The sequence below is a fragment of the Oryzias latipes genome, assembly GCF_053564925.1.
Source record: "Oryzias latipes strain Hd-rR chromosome 1 unlocalized genomic scaffold, Olatipes_Hd-rR_3.1 chr1_Y".
NCBI classification, from domain to species: Eukaryota; Metazoa; Chordata; class Actinopteri; order Beloniformes; family Adrianichthyidae; genus Oryzias; species Oryzias latipes.
This window is the reverse complement of record NW_027616335.1, coordinates 9,277,501-9,295,914: the sequence shown is the minus strand read 5'-3', so window position 1 is coordinate 9,295,914 and position 18,414 is coordinate 9,277,501. Positions and strand designations below refer to the sequence as shown.

At 36.8% G+C, this 18,414-nt stretch overlaps 1 protein-coding gene across 1 annotated transcript in view; it reads left to right on the top strand.

Annotated features, from left to right (window-relative positions):
- The first annotated feature begins 2,183 nt into the window (after nucleotides 1-2,183).
- LOC101156303 (2-hydroxyacylsphingosine 1-beta-galactosyltransferase) overlaps nucleotides 2,184-18,414 on the top strand; it is a 17,366-nt gene continuing 1,135 nt past the window's right edge. The window contains exons 1-6 of the mRNA XM_023956818.2: nucleotides 2,184-2,428; nucleotides 7,703-8,535; nucleotides 12,879-13,021; nucleotides 15,885-15,961; nucleotides 16,368-16,587; nucleotides 16,720-18,414. The exon at nucleotides 16,720-18,414 is cut by the window's right edge and continues 1,135 nt beyond it. Coding sequence (XP_023812586.2) covers nucleotides 2,410-2,428; nucleotides 7,703-8,535; nucleotides 12,879-13,021; nucleotides 15,885-15,961; nucleotides 16,368-16,587; nucleotides 16,720-17,098 — 1,671 coding nt within the window. The 5' untranslated portion in view covers nucleotides 2,184-2,409 and the 3' untranslated portion in view covers nucleotides 17,099-18,414. The remainder of the gene's footprint in view (nucleotides 2,429-7,702; nucleotides 8,536-12,878; nucleotides 13,022-15,884; nucleotides 15,962-16,367; nucleotides 16,588-16,719) is intronic.

The window sequence follows — 18,414 nt, the reverse complement described above, 5'->3', positions numbered from 1 at the left end:
ACGTAACCCTTACAAGAGACAATTCATAAACCTCACATCCACCTCCATTTAGCTGTTTGGACTCAGAGAGACAGCAGTGGATGCTCAAAGCTAGATTGCGTCCTGTTGTGACTAAGGCCATTGCTAAGGATATGGCATAGACAGCACAGTGAATGTATTGAAGGAGATTAGCTATATGTGTGTGTGTGTGTGTGTGTGTGTGTGGAGTCCAGATAACAAATGGATCACTGTTGGAGAAGAACCATCCATTTGTCTTTATCTGCATCCACGATGACCCTAGTCTCCAGAACTCGGTCCAAAAAAAATTACTTTGCATTCCTCTTTGTTTCAGTGCGCTTGCATGTAAGTGTTCACCATACCAACAGAATTACTCCTTTGTGTTACCGTCACAACGACCTTACACCTCGAATTCTCCACCTCCACCATTTTCTGCAGGAGATAAACATCTGCCTTCTTGGCCTTTTTGCAGGTGGGGAGTTAACCCAACCCCCTGTTCCCACCAAAAGCTCTTCTACTTTTTTGTATAGTCTTTACAAAGTCCAATTTCAGAAAAAGAGGGTAGACTTTTGATAGAAGGAAAAATCATTTTCTAAATTTGAAATTTAAAAAAGGCTTCACGTGATTTTATTTGATACAAAGATAATGGTAACATATTTTACTCGGAATAGTGTTAAATCGTGACAATTCTTAACTCCAGATATCAAAATTATCATGAAATTTGATGATAAGGACAGAAAAGAACTTTGTTTCCAGAAAATGTGACAGGCATTCTGCAAACCCTTTTTATCAAGGTCCTATGGAGGACACTAAAAATGCTTTCAGCTAACATTAAAATAAAAAAATGATGTTACGAGAGAGAGAAAAATTCAACTTTTAACCTTTTTCAAAGATTGTATGTTTGTGAACAAATCAAGTGATTTAAGGCAAGAAATATCTGTAAAGATCAGTCCGTCATCTTGTTGCCCTAGAATTGAGGGTCCATCACTGGATTAGTTTGATTCTCAGCTGCAATAACATTTATACAGAATGAATGAACATGGCAAATAGTGGAATTTACCAAGAACTATAAATCAGGTTTTTTGACTCTTTCACTTTTGATAAAACGTTAAATAGAAATATGCACAACACATAACTGCTTTTCAAGGAATTGTTTTGTTTTATCAGTCTATTTTTAACTGTTGTGTTTATTTTCATTTTGTGTTCAAAATACATTTTTTTTTCTTAAAAAAGAACAAGATATTTTTTGTTAACTCCACCATTTGTCAAGACTCCAGATGTTTTAACATTTATTTATTCTGACTTCTTTCCATGGCACTTTCTTTTTGAATCAAATCAAGTACAACTTTATTTATAAAACACTACGTAACATAAAGTGCATTACAGCATACAAACATCTTTAGTGCACATGTGTTAAGACGCATCATCTTTGTTTTAAATTAGTATTTTTTCAAGCAATCTCCCCTAGGGATAAATAAAGTATTTTGAATACCGTACATCTTCAGACTAAATTAGCACATGGAGTTAACAATATAGTATATGTAAAGTAAAAAACAAGTTTACGGCCTCACTTATTACACACTAAAAAGTCAATTGTTAAAAATAACCCAAGTTGGGTTGTTTTTGACCACTCTGAGGTTAAAAAGGGAATAACTTTCTAGAGGTTTTTTTAACTGAGAAAAAGAAAGAAAACTCTTGAAAATAAAACATAAATTTGGTTAAAATAAATAAATAAATGAATAAATAAATAAATAAATAAATAAATAAATAAATAAATAAATAAATAAATAAATAAAGTAGGTTATTTCCCCAAACAGTTACAAAAAAGAAAAGAAAAGAAAAAAATCCCAACACAAATAACCCAAGAATTAAATTGGATTAAAGACATTACCCAAGTGTTTTAAGAGAGTAAATTGACTATTCGTGCTAAGGGGAGAACAAAAATAAAATAAAATAAAAACAATTTTGAAAACTTTTTAAAAATATATTTTATTAAAGATTTGTTCACCTAAAAATAATTTTAACAACCTATTTAATGATCATATACATCGTCTACTGTAAAGACAATCTTTTTTTTATGCCTTCAGACAAACCCCTGACCTCTGCACCTTGTCTGAAGTGACACAATCAAGCTACCTGTGTGTGCTCTCAGTCACAGGTTTACTTCCTCCCCTGCTTGCGTTTGGTCTGCCAGCCAACCACTCCCTTCTCTCCATCTTGCACCACTCTTTAGTCCCGCCTTTCCGTGGTGGGGACGGCGAGTTTCATGCTCCCTCAGTTCTATTAATTTCCTGGGGACACATTTTGGCCGTACAGTCTCTATTCCCCCACGCAGGGAACCTTATTTTCTTTTATGTTTTTGACTCTCTAAACTCCGTTCATTGTAGTCAGGACTCCACTTTCCCACTTTTCATGACCTGCACGTCTGAAGGTAAGGCCAGTGAACAGGCGGAGTTTTCTTACAGGTGTTGCCATCCACTCAACCCCATTTATGCAACAGTTTTCTTTATTTCACGTATTTGTTTTATTTCTTAAAGCGGTCAACTCTGAAATGATACTAGCTCCACTTTTATGCCTGTTTGATAGTATTTTGTGTTTATTTATCTTTTTAAAAATATGGTTCGTTCTTTAAGAAAGGTAGCTGGTGACGGTGCTGCGTTCAGGCTCCGCACGGAATTTTCGCCGCCGAAAATGAAAATGAATGGAATTTTTCACAATGTTAAAATGTAATATAATAATGAAATCTTGTAATATTTGTTACTTAGTCATATATTTGATAACCAACATTTGATACAGTCATATTATCAAGTTGTGAACTTTATTATACACTATGTTCTGCTCATCATTTGTAATGGTATATTAACTACGGTGACTGATGTTATGCTTTCAGAAAAGTAACTATTATCTTTAATGATATTACCTTTTATTATATTAAATCGCAACTTGTGAACAGTGAACCAGTAGTTGCGTAATATAAATCAATGACAGCTTTAAAAAAAAAAAAAACCCAGAGTGAACTGACTGTTATGATTACAAACACCCATTAGTTTACATAAACTGATCGTTTGCATTTATCAGATAGTCGTGCAAAATTAGTTAAACCCAGAGATCGTTTTTTTTTTTTATATCCCACATGTATCCTTACCAAATCCGCACACATTAAAAGTTATGAAATAAAAACAAACAAGAAAACTGATGAAATGTCTGCCAACAGTTCAATACAGTTTAACACAAATGAAATAAACAAGGGAATTGTACTTTTCTGACATATGAGGATTTTAACCTGGTCCCATTCATTAGTGTTAAAGGTGGATATGTGAAGCCCTTTTTATTCTTTTTAAAGGGTGTATTGGTTTACGCTGTTATTTAAAGGGATAATTATTAGCACATAGATAGAACCTGTCTGACCTGTTCCTGGGTTTTGGCTTTTGTGATGGACTACAGTCTGTAGTAAATCTACTGGGATACGTGAATAAGCACACCAAAAGGTAAAACGATTGTGGAATGAATTAAATCCCAAGGTTGTAGTTAATCCAACTCTGATAAATGTTTTAATAATAAAGAAAAAAGGGTGGTGTCAGACACCGCCTGTGTCTTCTTTCTGTGAAACGCTTATCATGCTTTTGGAGATAAAGGAATACCAACACACCGTGTTGGTATCGTAAACATCACACCATGCTTTTGCATGAGAACATCAAGCGTTGTTGATTCATTTCATGCATTTTTTTTGTTTATTTTTCCACTTCCATTCTGTTTTTGACAAAATCCCAGATGGAGAAGTTGCTGTGACCTCAGCTGCTCTTTTATTCTGAAAGGTTTGATGTTGCAGGTGAAATTATTTGCTCACTCGTCAACACATTTTTTTCTATCAGGGCACTGGGTTCTTTTTATTTTCTGGATATACAGCTTCTTGACCGACCATGTGCTGGCATGCTAGATTCCATTATCTGAGTTTAACTTCCGATATGCCGAATTAGGAAAAAAACAAACATTGTTAGAGACGAACTAAATCTCTAGCTTTGAGCGAGATGTTGAACTCGCCTTTGAAGCCAAGGGAGGCATGTATCTGTCAGTTTGTATGTTTTTTTCTTTGTTTTTAGTCTTTATTTATTTTTCTTCCTTGTTTTTGAGAAGTATTTCTAGACATAAATCAAAATTGTGTTTGAATAAATGTCAGATTTCATTTTACTCCTCTGCATTTTGTGCATTTTGAGAGTATGCTCATTCTGCTAGACTAAAGCAGAAAATGTACCCCACCCCTCATTGGCTTAACACACACTCTTGTGACTAATGCATAATTTTATCTCTATTTTATGTGACTCCATGGTTAAGAGCCAAAGAGAAGTTATTATTTTTTCTTTCAAAGTTTGCTTTTTGAGAGTATAAAAAATATAGTGTTTTTGAATTTGAAATATGATAAACCTCAAAAAAAGACCAATATTTTAGATGTTTCTGAAGATCGCCTTCTATAAACTTACAAAATACTTCTTTACGTTTTAGTGTCGATGTGTCACACCTCGTCTGAGTCAGACTTCCTGCTTACATGTTGTCTGCTGAACCCAAAGCAGTATTTTTGTTGTACGAAAACCTGTATTTTTCCGTCCATGCTTATTTTAGGGTAGAATAGTTATTAGCAAATGAACACTTTTTAATTTAAAAAAAACAAAAAGTATTCTTTGAGGTGCTGTACTTTGAGAGACTTGTATCAGAGCTGGGGAGAGATTTACAACTGCATATGAAGGTGTTTGAAATCTGAAGAATCAAAAAGTGTTTATGTCGATATAAGAAAAACTTGTTATACGTCTTAAAGAAATGGTAAAACTTAAGTGCAAAAATTCTGGTTTTAAATAGCATTTTAAACTTTCATTAACTTTTAGTTTAACTTATTTTGGCTTGTCTTGTTCTTCTGGTCTTGTTACACATACCCACATTTAAGAATCATGGTAAATGTTTTGGCTTAGAGAAGTGGGAATCAACCATCCTCAGTCGCTTTATCGTCGATCCTGTCCCTACACTATTTCTCATCCATTTATTTTCTCATTCCAGATTCAGAGAGCTCAGGGTAATCAGACTCCATGGTTGGTAATCTAAGTCATGACGCATCGGAGTGCTCAGTAGACGGGGACAAGTTTCTATAGCAACAGGCAGCAGTCTGGACTTTGAAGTGTTTGTAGTGATATACTCCGGATGGGGCTTAAACAAAATGGTGGCCGCCCCAAGTCTTTTCTGTTGCAAGTCCTAGTTATTTGCAAACATTAAAAGACACTTCATTGTTTGTGTGGTAATAGTTCATAGTCATCTGAAAAAAGAGGAGTCCTGCTATTCAGTGTAGATTCAAGCAAAATGGCTCACTGTAATGAGATATTGCTCTTTTAGTGATAAAACTAGCTGGGGGAATTATCTTGTGGCATTGGCAGAAGGTAATCATTACCTACATCTACCTGCATAAAACGTGTCACAGGTGGAGCATGCCCCTTAACAGGTTCCCAGTGTCTCAAACATTCTTGGAGAAGTCGGTCACTCTTTGTTTTGGCCTTTTGTTAGAGACTTTGAGTTTGTCTAGTTGAACCAAATATGAACCGTGTTCATATTGAATTTTGGCAATAAACTTTTGGAATTACCTATAGAAAAACGTCACAGACGTTGGCATACATAGCACAAATGATGACGTGGTTACATAAGAAAAGGCTCTTTGTGTTTTTTTTTGTTGTTGGTGAAAAGATCAACTGGAGGCTAAGAATGACGCTGGTGCGACCCACACCGTGTCAGCGACACAGTTAGAGTGGGGTAGTGACAGGATGTATGAGAGGGTGGACTGAAAAGATGTAAAAAAAAAAAGGCAGAGTAAACTTTGCACCTGCACAAATACTGACACAGTACCTTGCCTACCATTGGATACAGTAGAAATAATGGCATGACTCAGACAATATATAGTCTCTTAAATGTTTATTTTCCTTACCAATCATCATTGCAGCTGGATGAACCAAGACTGTTGAAGCAGAGACTTAAGACAAGTTAGGAAATGCGCTTTTCATTTAAAGTAAGTCAATTCGATGATGCTTAAAATTAGGGCTGAACATTTATGAACATTTTTAAAAACTGTATTTTATAAATTTAGTAAGGGGCACTTCATATGGAACTATACTATAGAAGTGCCTTTGTGACATTATAGAGCCGGTGTTGAGCTGAAAAAAAGTTGTCAATGGCAAGAATCCAAAACATGATCATGTTTTTAGGCTGTTTTTGTTTAGAGTCCATGTAAAAATGAATCACATGGAGGCAGAATTAGTAAATCTGTCCTTGTTTTCTCAGCAGGTTTGAATTTGACTTTCCAGTTGGTTCAGACTACAGGTGACTGACTGAAACCTCTCTTCTCATGGGAGTATTTTTCAGCAAGAAAACAGAAACAACTCATTTGTGATTGGAAATAAAGCATTTCAGAGACGGCGTAAAAAAGGCAAAAGCAGATTAAAAAGGTTGATTAGAAATCAATTCAGGAAGAAGTGGTTCCACTTCTTAAGAGGTAGGTAGCTGTAAACCTATATTACTTCTTATTTTGGAGGAGCACACTTGTTGCATGGCCTTTGTTGTGGGCTTTTAACTACTTTTTTCTTTTTTTTAACTTGTTCTGTCCAACAGCTGGGCAGACAGATGAGAGCTGAAGGCCTCTTGTGTTGGACATATTTTACTTTAACAACAGGGGTTATTAATCTTCAGACAAACCAGAGGTATGTCTGAATAAACCCCTTTTGTAATTGAGGCCAAACTTTATTCATTTTAATCAAATTTGAGAATCTTTTGTTTTGGACCGGACGGAAAAGGAAAAGAGGGAAGAAGAGAGAGGGATGTTAGAGAGAGGGGGGGATAGGAGGGTGATAATAGGAGGGGGGGGGGGGGGGATAAAACCATGAAGCAGCATAAAGCAACAAGTTGCTGGATGTTTATCATTACGGTAAGGTTCATGTGTAATACAAATCTCAAAGGGGCGGGGCCTGTCCACACACACACTCAAATGTCATAAACACACCTGCTAGCTGCAAAAATGTCCGTATGTCAACATGTACACAATACAGATAGTGTTCACACATGCATACTTATGCCTTCAAACCAACTAGTGTGAAATATTTCATTCAATCTTTCACTTCTTTCACTACTTTTTTCAAACTGTTAAAACTGACTTTTTTTAAAATCATAATTCCTGTTGATGTTTCTGTTATCAGGCAGTGTTGTTGGTTGAGACAAAAGGCTCATGCAGAAACAAGGCATTGTCCTTTTTTATTATTCCTCAATACAAAACTCTTTTCTGAAAAGAAACACTTTAAGAAATGTTTGAAGCAGTTTATCTGTATTGTGGTGGCATATTCAAGGTTATGTTATAAGACATGAAAAATGTAAATATTACAACTCTAATAGTTAAGATAGCAAAATATATTTTCAGACTTGATCATTACACCAATAGCCCTCATCTGAACTGCCTGGCCTCTTGTATGGTGTTCCATAGTGTCACAAAAATATTTCTTTTTCTTACATATTGTATGTTTCTTACATTTACAATATTTTTTTTTCTCAGTTTATAATCTCAAAGGCTAATTAGATTAAAAAAAATAATAAATTTGTAGCATTATTATGTGTTTTCTGAACTTTATTTTGGTGGCATACAATGTTGTTAATAACCGTCTTTTCCTTTTTTTATCTTTCGCTTTAGCCATGTTGCCACCATCATCTCTGCTGGTTGTCCTCAGCCTCCTCACCTGGACTTCTGGCACATCGTTGGCCGCTAAAGTGATTGTTGTTCCGCCTATAATGTTTGAGTCACATCTCTACATCTTCAAGACACTGGCAACGGCTCTGAGCCAAGAGGGTCACGAGAGCCATTTTCTAGTTTCTGAGGGTCGGGAGGTCCCGCCTTCCAATCACTACCATTTGCAACGGTACCCAGGAATTTTTAATAGCAGCGCTGCTGACAGTTTTCTCCAATCCAAAGTCACCAACATCTTCTCAGGGCGTTTGACATTTCTAGAACTTTTCGACATACTTGATCACTACGCCCAGAACTGTGACGTTGTTGTCGGCAATACTGAATTAATGAATCGTTTGAAGGAAGAGAAGTTTGATCTGCTGCTAGTGGACCCCAACGAAATGTGTGGTTTTGTGATTGCCCATATCCTTGGCGTTCAATATGCTGTGTTTAGCACAGGCCTGTGGTACCCTGCAGAAGTCGGAGCCCCAGCCCCTCTGTCATATGTACCTGAATTTAATTCACTGCTGACAGATCGCATGTCGCTAGTGGAGAGGATCGCCAACACTGCCGTGTACTTGGCGCAACGCTTCGGAGTCCATTATATTATACTGCCCAAGTATGATCAAATCATGTGGAAACATGGAGTAAAGCCTCAAGCGGCCATGGCTGACTTGGTGCAGGGGAGCCGCTTATGGATGCTTTGCACTGACATGGCTTTGGAGTTCCCCAGGCCCACCCTTCCTCATGTGGTCTACATAGGGGGCATCCTGACCAAGCCTCCCAGTCCGCTACCACAGGTCAGTAGAGGGGCATAAGGGTGGGTTAATGTAGTGAATCTAATCCTTTTTGTTGTACTTGTAAATATCAAAAAGAAGCTCATATGATTGCAGCAATCATAACTATGCTTAAAATATTTTAGCTAATATTATTCAGCAATGTAGAATCACTTAGCAATAAAGCTAGGTTGCTTGGTTACTAGGTAAACCCCAGTAATCTATAGATCCACAGTCTAAAATTCAAATTTTGTTGATGCACTTGTTAAATGAATGTTGGTGGTTTATGCTTTGTTATTGAGATGACTAGTAGTCAAAGTAAATTTGCATTTTTTTGGGAAATGGAAGAACTATAAAGCTTAAACATTAAATTAAAAATCCTTTCACAATAACCAGTGACAATAACTCAGTTCTATGGTCAACTGTGTGGTCCACTGAGGTTAAAACCATTCATTAATTCCTCTTCTAAACCCGTTTCTGTCCCTTTCGCGGTTATGGAAGCCTATCCCGGCCAATCGTGCGCGAAGGCAGGGGACACCCTGGACATGTCTGACGCAGGGCCACAATCACACACCCATACACACTCACATTCACACCTGGGGACAATTTAGAGTAACCAATTAATCTATTAAGAATGGTTTTGGACGATGGGATAAGATGGGATCAGAGTCCCCGGAGAAAACCCAGGCCTGCACAGGGAGAACATGCAAACTCCACACAGAAAGGTCCCCCATTGATCTTCTGATTCAGGTCCCCCAGCCGGGACTTGATCCGGGGCCTTCGTTTTGTGAGCGCTAACCACTACGCAACCGTGTTGCCAGGTTAAAACAAGTTAATAACTTAAAGAGAAAAGACATAATGCTGGTACAGTGAAGTAAATTATGTATTTGGTAGTCATTTTGTCAAATTGTTCCACATAAAAAGACGTGAGGTCGGCAATGTTCTTCATAAATACACTTAAAATGTTAGAGAGAATGTAAAAAAAAAAAAAAAAGTCCAGGAAATCACATTGTTTGGTTTTTAAAGGAGTTTGTTTGTATAATGGTGCAGAATATGAGTATTTGTTCAAAAACAAAAGGCCCCGCTCTTCAATGCAGATGGGTCTGGACAAGTGGTGACTTAAACAGAAGAACCTTTGGAGCACTGCAGAATTTGAATCCATGATGACATAGTGTGTTACTAATAGTAACTTTTGTTAGTGTGGTCCCAGCACTCTTCTCTGGTCATTTTTGTTGCTTGGGTCTGTTTCCTCACTGTTCTAATTTGTACCATGCCAGGTGAGGTCTTGCATGGAGCTCCAGGTGTGGAGAAATTCTCAGTGATCTTGAATTTCTTCTATTTTCTAATAATTGCTCTAACAGTTGATCTCTTCTCTCCAAACTTCTTCCTTACCATGTTCAAATCCACCGTCTCGTTGTCCCTGGTGTCCCTCGACAGCTCCTTGGTCTTGGTCATGGTGGAGAGGTTGCAGTCGGATTGTTTAAAAATGTGTGGATAGGTGTCTTTTATACAGATAACGAGTTCTAACAGGTGTCATTGATACAGGTAATAAGTAGAAGAGCTTCCTAAAGAAGAATAACAGTTATGTGACGGACACAAGTCTTGCTTGCTCGTTGGTCCTAAATGCAAACTTTCTGGACCATCGAACATTTTTTTTTTCTTTAAAGAATTATACAAAATGAATTCCTGGGTTCTTTTTTACATTCTGTCTCTCACAGTTGAAGTGCATCTTTAATAAACATTACAGACTTCTCTCTGTGTGTTGCCAGGGGCCTTTGTCAAAATAGATTTTTTCACAATAGAATCAAAATAAAAAGAAAATACAAATCAATTTGGTAAGTCCGTCTTGGCTTTCTTCTTTTTTGCATATCTCCTTATTATCTCGATAGAAAGTCATGTTCTGGATTTTATTCAGATTCAAATGAGTTCTTATTGTTTTTTTTTATCACTTGACATCTCTTATCGCATGCAGCTACAAAGCTAGCCTTCATAGGCCATGCTGGGGTGAAGATGGCTCTGGGCTGCATGAGCATAGTACATTTTAAAGCAGATAGCGGAGGGGAAGGCATAAAGGGCAGAGGCGTCAGTGACGGGGGTTTGTTAAGCACTTGAATACTGAGAGCGCGGGTCGTCGGTATCTGCTGCTGGGGGTTTTAGGAATGCCAGTCCAGCCTAAAGCCAGCATTGTGCTGTGTTGTGTGTAGGGAGATATAATGGAAGTTAGGGGGAGAACGAAGTCATTGTTTTTGCCAAATCTCCGGGGACACTGGGACTCCTTTATGCGGCCACTATGGCTGCGTTGTAGCCACAGCCGGGCTGTGCTGCGCGGGACACAGAACCCAGTGTGCCAGCGAGGTTCTTCCGTGCCAGGGCCCGGCGTAGCTGCTGCAGGTGGACCACCAGCTTCTCTGCCTCTGCTAGTCTTGGAGTCCTATAACTCTACCATGGTTTCCTCTTGATTCTGCCCTATAGATGATGTTAATCTAATCAACCTACGTTTTTTTTTAACTACCAAATCTGCTCATTATTTGATTTTATTAATGCATTTTGTGCGTTTATGAACACATTGCCATTCTTTGCAAAACGTTTCAGTAGGTTTTACCTTATATAGTAATCTAAATAACTTTGACATTAGTAAAAAAATTATAGTATTCCTTTTTAAAATAAGAATTATGTTGTTGTTTTAATTTTGGGTTTATTTTAGAATGAAAAAAGGCAAACATCTATTTTAGCCTTAAGCTTTGTGCTTGTTAAACGTTTTTTTTTTTCAATAAGGATACATTTTATGGCTGTAGAGTGCTTCTGTCAAAAATCTAAATCTCTTCAATTCAATTTTATTTGTATAGCCCAAATTCACAACAACAGTTGTCTCGATGGGCTTAATATAGGTAATTGAAAAAGTGAAACATAAAATCAAAACGATCATGAATACGTAGAATTCAATTGGAAAATGTTAAAATGAACTAACTAAACAGACTAAACTAAACTGGACATCCCTGCCCTTAGACCCCCTTTCGTGGTAAGGAAAAACTCCTAAAAGAAAAACGGATTCCGGAAAAAACGAAGAAACTTCAGGGTTGCCCACATGAAGGAGGTATCCTCCACCAGGACAGACAGGCAATTACCAGAACTCATAGAGAAGAATTAACTTATCTAACTCTACAACTACATCTCTAGAAGACATTTTTTATGTTAAAATTTTATTTGCACGGATGTTTGAATCTTTAACCAATTCAAATATTACAGAATGAAAATCAAAATAACTTTCACGATCTGCAAACTTCAAAATTCATTTAAAGAATCAGACACAGTTCAGAAAATCATCAGTTAAGGCAGTTTATTTTACATACCCTATCACAAATTAAAACATGAGAAAAGATTTATATATGGCAGACTGTTTTTCTGCAACTCAGTTGACTTCATGCCTGGCTATCATTTTTTCTCAAATTTTACAAATACATATTTTTTCTAATCTTAACCTAGGATTATAGCACAGTAAGATAAAATAAAAGCTAAAAGTCGAAATAAAGACATTCCAGAGAGACGTGTGAAGCAGCAGGCTAAAAATTACATTTATTTTACAAACACTAGTTTGACTAAAGAATTTTTTTTTCTAATCCCAGATCTTGTAGAAAATGAAAGCTACTTTACTTTTTGGCTATTTATACTTTTATCCATACATCTAAGTACATCTACATTACATTACATTTACATTACATTACATTACATTACATTACATTACATTACATTACATTACAACTAAATGTGGCAGTGTTTGGATTTTTGGGTGATTTTTATCGTTGATGGCTGATGTTCTTTTTGTTCATAAATTAAATTTTTTTGTAAGATCTTAAAGCCTGTTTACCTCAGACAGTCTTTGGGCTGTACAATCAGCTTACACTTGATACAAATGCTTTTTAAAGTTCTCTTTCATCTTCATCTAAATAGCATCATTTAAAATCAGTAAAGAAAAAAGATTTTTTGAAAACTGAAAATGAAAAAGGAATAATAAAAGACACATTCCTGAGATTCCACTATATGAAGGACAGCATGGGTAATATATATTGTAGTGGATTTGGAATCCATTTTTTACACCCAATATCCAGAAACTCAAAATTTGACATAAAGTTGTCCACAGATTACTGTTTAAATTATTGTTTTTTTTTTTTTTTTTGGGGGGGGGGTATTTATTTTACTTCAGCAAATTCTTGTCCTCCTGCATACAGTTTACAAGATGCAAGAAAAACAGATAATAATATAAATCATTGATTATCATGCACACATGAAATTACTGATTTTGATATTTGTTAAACAGCATCTCTTAAAAATACTTGTGTTGCAAATAAGCAGTCGTTTTTTTTCCCCAGGATTTTGAGGCTTGGGTGAGTGAAGCATCCGAGCATGGTGTGGTGATCGTATCCTTTGGAGCTGGAGTGAAGTACCTGTCCCAGGACATCGCTAACAAACTGGCTGGAGCTCTGGGCAGGCTGTCACAGCGTGTCATCTGGAGGTAACACACATACAAACACATATGTTAATATAATGGATGACATTAAGGAATTCTACTGTAAAGGGACAAAAATAGTCTATACTAAAAAAAATGTTATTTTCTTCAGTTTAACAAAAAATGTTCTTAAAGTAAAAGCAACATCAAGATCTTTTTTAAAATCAGACTTCAACTTTTCCGAGATCATTATAAGCAAACTAGCTAAAGCGACTTTGTTTTACTGTGCAACGTTCACAAAGAGTAATTTGGCTTGCTGTGGTGCAGATTGTAGATTGGTAGGTTCAGTTCCTGCTTTTCCTGCCCAAAGTGTCACTGAACGCTGGGCTGAACCCCACATTTGTTATAAGCTGTTACCAGTGTTAAGCAGTGTGTGAATGTGTGTGCATGGGTAAATGGGTCTGTGATTGTAAAGCGTTTTGGCCTTCAAAGAAAGTAGAAAAGCGCTATATATTAAAAAGAAAAGAAGAAAAAGTAAAAAAATATATATATATATTTTTCCCCAGATTTTTGTGAAGTCATTGATGTTGACAGATGCTTGTCCTTATTTTCTAGGCAGCATAACGTGGCCTTAATGGGATTTTATTGGAACAAACCGTTTCAACTTTGAAACACAAACTAATATGTTTGAGCTGCGGTTCGGGGTCTAGGTGTTGATCCAATATTTTCTGTGATCATTAGCCCTGAAAAGCTTATAAATGCTAGAAAAAAAAGACAGTAAATTGAGGAAATCATATGAGGTCTATTTTTAAAAATGTTTCAAAATCCAGCTTCCTCCACAAAGTTAATGTTTTACTCTTACATTGCCCTGTTTCTAAGCCTAGGATTCATTAAGAGCACCAGCACAAGTCTTGGCAGATTTTAATAATTTTAACTTCAATTTAACTTTAACTTTAAAATGTGTAATTTCTATTAAAGAATAAAGAAAAAAGAAAAAGAAAGTGTAAATAAAGCAATTAAAAGTCTTTTTTTCCAAATGTTAACCAGTATGTTCTCTTTTTTCCAAGGCCTTAGGTTTATTGTAGGACAATAAAACTTAGTTAATGTTTAAATGTGCTACTGTGTGCACAAATTAGGGGTTAGTGTTTTTAAATTTGCTTAAAATAATCATGCATCAACAGATTTAAGAAACATTTGTGTTGTACAGCATTTGAAAAAAACAATTTCGAAATTTATTGCAGCCTTGATAAGAAATGGAACACTAAAATAACATTATGACATATTTGAAATGGGTTAATAATTATGAAAAAATGAAAAGCCTGATAATGCTCTGCGTTTTTCATTCAGACTGGATAGAAAGCACCGGGGATTTAAGAAAAAAACATCTTTTGAGTCTTTGGTGCAGCTTGTCAACTTCTTTTGAATGGAAGAGTAAATATCCTCATAAGGAAGGACATGCGTGATCTCAAGAGAAAAGTTAAACAGGGATGTAACCAGAAAGCTATTTTCAATAACGGTTCTGAGGTTTTAAGAGGAGAAAAATAATCATTTTGAAGGTACTTAGGTTTGTGAGGAAAGGCCGGCATTCTGCGGTTCTTAAAAATGAATAAAAGCGGAAGTAGACAGAGGAGAGAAACAGGATCCAACAGAAATTCATTGTACCAGGAGTGAATCAGTAAAAGCCCGCTTTGAGTAGCAGGACAATGAAGCAAGGCTTTGTTGACCGGTGTTGACGGAGTTTGAAGGGGGAAGCAGACAATGATGGGGCTTGCGGTGAGCATGCATATTCATGAGGAGTTAAAACATTTAGCATTCCAATTAACCATTATAGGACTGCGGATCACACAGTTCTAAGAGTCACAAATAATTAATAAATCACTGTGCTCACAGCATATCATCTACACAGCATACATACAGTGTGTGCTTTCCCAGCTCCTCTGCTACCCAGTTAGCAATCCACTTATCACGTCATTGTATAAGTCAGTATTCATTTTGAAATTTGGTATAAGGAAAAAATATTTTATTTGAGCCAGATTCCAGCTCGGACGAGAAAGACATAGACGAACATGGATCTATTTGTCTACTATTGTCTGCCGATTGTATTTTCAAACTACTTTTTTTCCCCTCTGCCCCTTATGCACAACAATTTAAATGAAAACTGTTGAATTTGAATGAAAATTTGTTTTGCATTTCATTCAAAACAATAAAATGAAATGCAATTCAAAGCAATATTGTCTGTCTTCCATCATCAGAAAAAGGCCACAAGAACACATTAAAAACACAAAAAACACAGTTTTCATCTGAGCGGGTGTTTAACACAATTTAGAAAAACAGTCTGACTTGAATTTGAGCGCATGATCCAAGCTTGACATTTCTTTTACTAGGCTCTAAGACCATTGTTTCCCAAGGGTTTGTCAGTCCTTGTCGAACAACCTTGGCTAGTGTTATTAAACCAGTTTCAATCATTTAGATGCTCTGCAAAGTGAATAGTTAAAAAGTGTTGATTAGAGGATTTTCTAAAGCATTAATTCCACTTCTTTAAAGCCAAGCTAACTAGCCACTAGCAAAAAGATGTATTTGACTTATGATGGAAAGTGAAAAACTATATCTTAAAACCATTCACTGCATGAAAGACAGTTTAAATTAGTCCAATGATGAGTATTGTTCTTCTGTTTTTCTTTTTTTTCTAATTGTCTTTTTTTTGGGCCCTAAAACTCTCGTAGTGCATGAATGATGGCATGTCAAAAAAGAAAAAAGGTTAACGTTTTTCTCAATAATTATTTAGATTTCACAGAAAAGTGCATAAAATTAAAAATGGCTCAAATTGGGGCATCGTGTTGTGATCAGATCCTTTGTCACCAACAGATAGGATGTTTTTCCCAGGAAGATATTTTATCCCCATTGCTGTCCTTTTCTTATCTTTCCTTAGATTTTCCGGCGTTCCACCCAATAACCTTGGCAACAACACCAAGCTTGTTGATTGGATGCCCCAGAATGACTTGTTGGGTAAGTGCAGATACAGGATACAGACTTAAATACTTGACTGAAAAAAAAAATTCTTGATACAAGATCTGAAAATCCTTAGAAAATTGCATGCTGTTCTTAAGAGCTACATTTATTAAAATTTAGATTGTGATTTTTATGTAGACATATAAAATTAGCATTAATTTTGATTTATTATTTAATTAGGAAAAGAGTCAGATATTTCCGCAATCTGGCCAGTTTAAGCACTTAGCAGCTCCCCGGAACCATTGCAGTAGAAGTTTTATTCCTCTCTGGATCATCAGTAAAACCTGTGAATATAATGCTGAAGAATTGTCACAATGAGGTGTCCTGTGAAACATGATCAGTGGACACACCTCCCAATAATGGAAGAAGGAAAATAAAGCACTTTATTCTCCCGGTCATCCAGGCCACCCTAATACAAGAGCTTTCCTGAGTCACGGGGGATTGAACAGCATCTATGAAGCCATGTACCATGGGGTGCCAGTGGTGGGCGTGCCTCTTTTCGGTGACCACTATGATACCATGACTCGTGTGGCAGCTAAAGGAATGGGCATCATGCTACACTGGAAGTACATGTCAGAGGAAGATCTCTTCATTGCTCTGACTAGCGTCATGAAAGACAACAGGTGAGCTCATTTGTCTTTTACACTTGTCAGTACCAATCCCAATCGTTTACTAATAGAAAAACCCATCTTTGGTTAGTTTGGAACCTACATTTATTTAAAGATGTTTTTTCTGTTCTGTCTCTACGCATCCAGGTATCGTCAGCAAGCTCGTCTCTTATCCAACATTCACAAAGATCAACCAGGCCACCCAGTGTCCAGGGCTGTCTATTGGATTAGCTACATTCTCCGGCACAAAGGAGCAAACCACCTTCGATCCGCTGTGTACGAAGTCTCCCCCTATCAGTATTTTCTGCTGGATGTCGTTTTTACGGTCGCAGTAGCCATGGCGCTCACTGTCTTTGCCCTGCGAGGCTTGGTGCGATTGCTCAGGGGAAAGTCCGTGGACCACGGCAGAGGAGGCGCCATCAGGGATGATAGCAGCACGACCAACGGACACTGTCATAGAGGCAGCATCGCCAACGGGAAGCACAGCAGCAATGGCTCTTTGAAAAACGAGAAGAAGACGGATTAATGCTTTGAATGGTAAAGAGGCGCAAAGCAAAAGTTGACCTAAGGACTCAGCTCTATGTTGTGAAAGCTCAGAGGCAAAGCTATTCTTAGGTCTGTGTCAAGAGGCAACTGCTATTTAGAGCAAACTTTAAGCTGTAGGGCGTGATGAGAGCAAAACATCAGGTGCTCAAAAAAAAAATCTCCAGTGTATGTGTGAGTCTAGGTGAATGTTTATGTGTGAAATGCGACAAGTCTAACCAAAAAAAAGAAAAAAGCAGAATAACAGCTGCAGCTTCAGCAGTTTCAGCATGACACCGTAAAGTCTTTAGAGTTGAAATGCCGGAAAGATAAATCGGAGGATGTCATTTTTATTTGAGCATCTTCTCTCCATTAAGCTCCGTCTTGTCTTCCTGCCTCCTTTACTAATGGGACACTGGAAAAGTGATATAAACCTGAGCACCAATGCCTTCAAACCTAGAACAAAATAAAAAAAATGCTTTGGAAACGTTTTTAAGCCGGGAGAGCTGTAAATAGAAGATGAATCTATTTATTATTGTACAAAGGCGTTTTAAGGATGGACCTTTTGTATATTCATTTTAATTTATTTCACACATTAGCGAGGGTAAACATACACTCCCTATTCCGAGCTCACATCTATGCAGCGTTGTTCGGCATGCTTAAGATCGGCCTGTGCTCATCCACACTATTAACTGTGTTGCTTCTGCAGGTCAGCAGAAAAATACAACAATTCTCCTTTTCACACAGCAGTGCCAAACTGGGATTTTAATTTCTTGTTGTATTTCAAATTAGCTTTTGTTCTGGCAAGATCAAAAGCTACGTTTTGGCATATCTTTGTGAAAAGGCGATGGTATTAATAAAAGATGATGAGCAATAATCTGCATGATAAATACTGTGGATTGTAAAAGCAGAATGGCTAATAATCAGGTGATTCATTAAGTCCCGTTTTCCTAATTTTGCATTCATCCATTCATTACACTACAAAAGATTTGATTGTCGATTGCCATTTTCAATGCTAGAATTTTACCAATGATATACGTAGTTCTTGATTTGCTAGCACACTATGTGATTCCGTTTCTATTCTAACATACGTCGTTCATTTATACTCACTTGGTATTTTAAGATTCAGGTCGCTCCGCTTCATGTCTCTCACCTTTGATTTTTTGTGTGTTTTTGGTTTTCACCGTTGAAGTCCAAGCACAAAACTTTGAAAACCTCTGTGCAATTTATCGTGAGCGAGAGTGATGCGTATCGTCCACGTGACCTTTTTTTATGCAAGTATATGTGAATGCAGTCTGCTTGAACCCGGATCTGTACGTT